The sequence below is a fragment of the Bison bison genome, unplaced genomic scaffold, assembly GCF_000754665.1.
Source record: "Bison bison bison isolate TAMUID 2011002044 unplaced genomic scaffold, Bison_UMD1.0 scf7180017864306, whole genome shotgun sequence".
Lineage (NCBI taxonomy): Eukaryota > Metazoa > Chordata > Mammalia > Artiodactyla > Bovidae > Bison > Bison bison.
This window is the reverse complement of record NW_011494878.1, coordinates 574,262-576,530: the sequence shown is the minus strand read 5'-3', so window position 1 is coordinate 576,530 and position 2,269 is coordinate 574,262. Positions and strand designations below refer to the sequence as shown.

The window sequence follows — 2,269 nt, the reverse complement described above, 5'->3', positions numbered from 1 at the left end:
CCCTCCCAGACGCCACTCCCACTCAGCCCTCATCACCCTCCCCACTGCCTGGCTCTGCCTGTGCCCACCTCAGCCCCCCTGGACACCCCTCAGGCTCCTCTGCTTCATCACCTCTCACCACCCTTGCCCTCTACCTCCAGGAAAGGCCTGGCAGGGGTGGCAAGTGGGGAGTCTGGCTGTGCCCAAGAGTGGGACTCTTCTTGTGCTGGGTCCTGAGTGGCTGCCAGGAGCGGAGAGGGCATGGGAACCAACCACAGAAACTGGCAGAGCCGCTGTCCTATGTAGGAGATGACCCTAAATGGGACATTCTAAAGGAGACATGGCCACAGCTATGCGATTAGGAGAATGCAGTATGTTAAGTCATATGCTTCCCGTAACTGCAAGTAAACTTTAAAAAGTGCTTCAGAGAAACATTCTAGACAGAACTGCACCAAAACGTTAAACACTGGCTGATATGAGGAAACGAGATCGCTCCTGTCTATCCCTTATACCCTTCTGACGAATTCTTACTACTTTTCCTTTTTTCCCCCTACTATTAATCACTATTTTCTGATGACAAATGCAAAATAAGCTCTAGCAAGCAGACTTGCAGGAAAGAAGAAAGTAGAAGCACTCCCTGTCTTTCCCTGCAGCTGCTGCTGCTGCTAAGTCGCTTCAGTCGTGTCCGACTCTGTGCGACCCCATAGACGGCAGCCCACCAGGCTCCCCCGTCCCTGTGATTCTCCAGGCAAGAACACTGGAGTGGGTTGCCATTTCCTTCTCCAGTGCATGAAAGTGAAAAGTGAAAGTGAAGTCGCTCAGTTGTGTCCGACTCTAGCGACCCCATGGACTGCAGCCTACCAGGCTCCTCTGTCCATGGGATTTTCTAGGCAAAAGTACTGGAGTGGGGTGCCATTGCCTTTTCCGCTTTCCCTGCAGAGGTCTCCACTAATGCCTGTGTTTGCACACTTGGAAATTTCTGGCAACGAAGACTTGGTTTTGAACATATGGAGCCACCTGAGACCAATACTTCTGCAAAGTACTTTTTCCCACTTCATTCACCCTCAGGAACGTCTTTTCAAGTTGGCACAGATTTACCTGGCACTGCTCTTTCATTAGTAAAAACTGCAAAAATGCCGAGAAGGGAGAGGCCAAAGAGGGGCCCACAAAGCCCCCCAGCCCCTCTCATGATTGCTCCATTCTCCCACGGCCTTAGCCTCCCTGGCTCTGTGCCTGTTGCTCCCCAGGGACACTCTTTGTACTCAGGGAGGGGGTGTCCACATATGTCCCCCATGTGACCCCCATCCTGGGGGTCCCTGCTCCTCCATTCCCCTCTCCAGGTTGGCAAGAGGCCAGGGGCTCACCTGGGCGAAGCGGTGGGCCCGCCTGCTCACCGAGAAGGAGTAGGCGCTGGGCAGGCGCAGGCTGACGGGCAGCACGGACACGTTGAAGTGGAGGAGGACGACACCCTCCCCCGGGCCCTGGAAGTCTGAGTCGTTGACCAGCACGGCCAGCTGCACAGCCCAGCTCTCCGAGATGGGGAGGCTCCGGTTGAGAACCAGCTCTGCGGGTGGAGACATGTGATGATGGGCAGGGGCCCTGCCGAGGGTGGAGACCACTGCCCCACGCTGCTGCACATCTCCCCTGCAAAGCATTCCCTGGACACATGGGCATATGTGTGTCAACAGGTACTTCTACCCACACAGTACACAAACAACAGACCTGGCAGGAGGCACTAAGGTTGAACTATTTTAAATATGAGTCACTGTGCTGAGCTGAGCCCAGAAGACCCTCCTCAGCTGGGAGGTAACCTCAGCGAGGTGTGTGTGTGTGTGCGCCTGTGTATAAGGAAGATGCGTGTTGGGGGCAAGCACACACAGGTTAAGACCCACCACCACCACCATCACTACCATCACCACCTTCAAGATCCTAGGAAGACTGTCCTGGCCCCTGAGCACTTGTTGCAACAGCACCAGCCTCCTGTGGACCCTCAGATTCCACAGGCCTCAAGCACCCGGGAGCTTCCCACTCCTGAGCAGTCACCATGTGCCAAGGCTAAGATCCCCATTTAGTGGAGCACAAAGGAGGCGAGGATCTCTGGGAGCACATGGCATAGAGTGAGTGTGCAGGGGCAAGGATGACATTTTCCCTCGCACAGAACAGAGGTCATCAGAGGCTTGGTGAGGAAGGAGAAGACGGGAAACAGGATCAGGCCAGGCAGAAAGGGGTACAGGCACCAGTGGTCCTGGGTTCCCCAGAAGCAGGCCCCCAAACAAGGATCCAAGCACAA

The 2,269-nt window shown here is 55.2% G+C and overlaps 1 protein-coding gene across 1 annotated transcript in view; it reads right to left on the bottom strand.

Moving 5' to 3' along the window:
- RET (ret proto-oncogene) overlaps window positions 1–2,269 on the bottom strand; it is a 31,678-nt gene that overhangs the window by 18,281 nt on the left and 11,128 nt on the right. Inside the window, exon 6 of the mRNA XM_010852026.1 lies at window positions 1,344–1,543. Within this exon, the coding sequence (XP_010850328.1) occupies window positions 1,344–1,543 (200 nt within the window). The remainder of the gene's footprint in view (window positions 1–1,343; window positions 1,544–2,269) is intronic.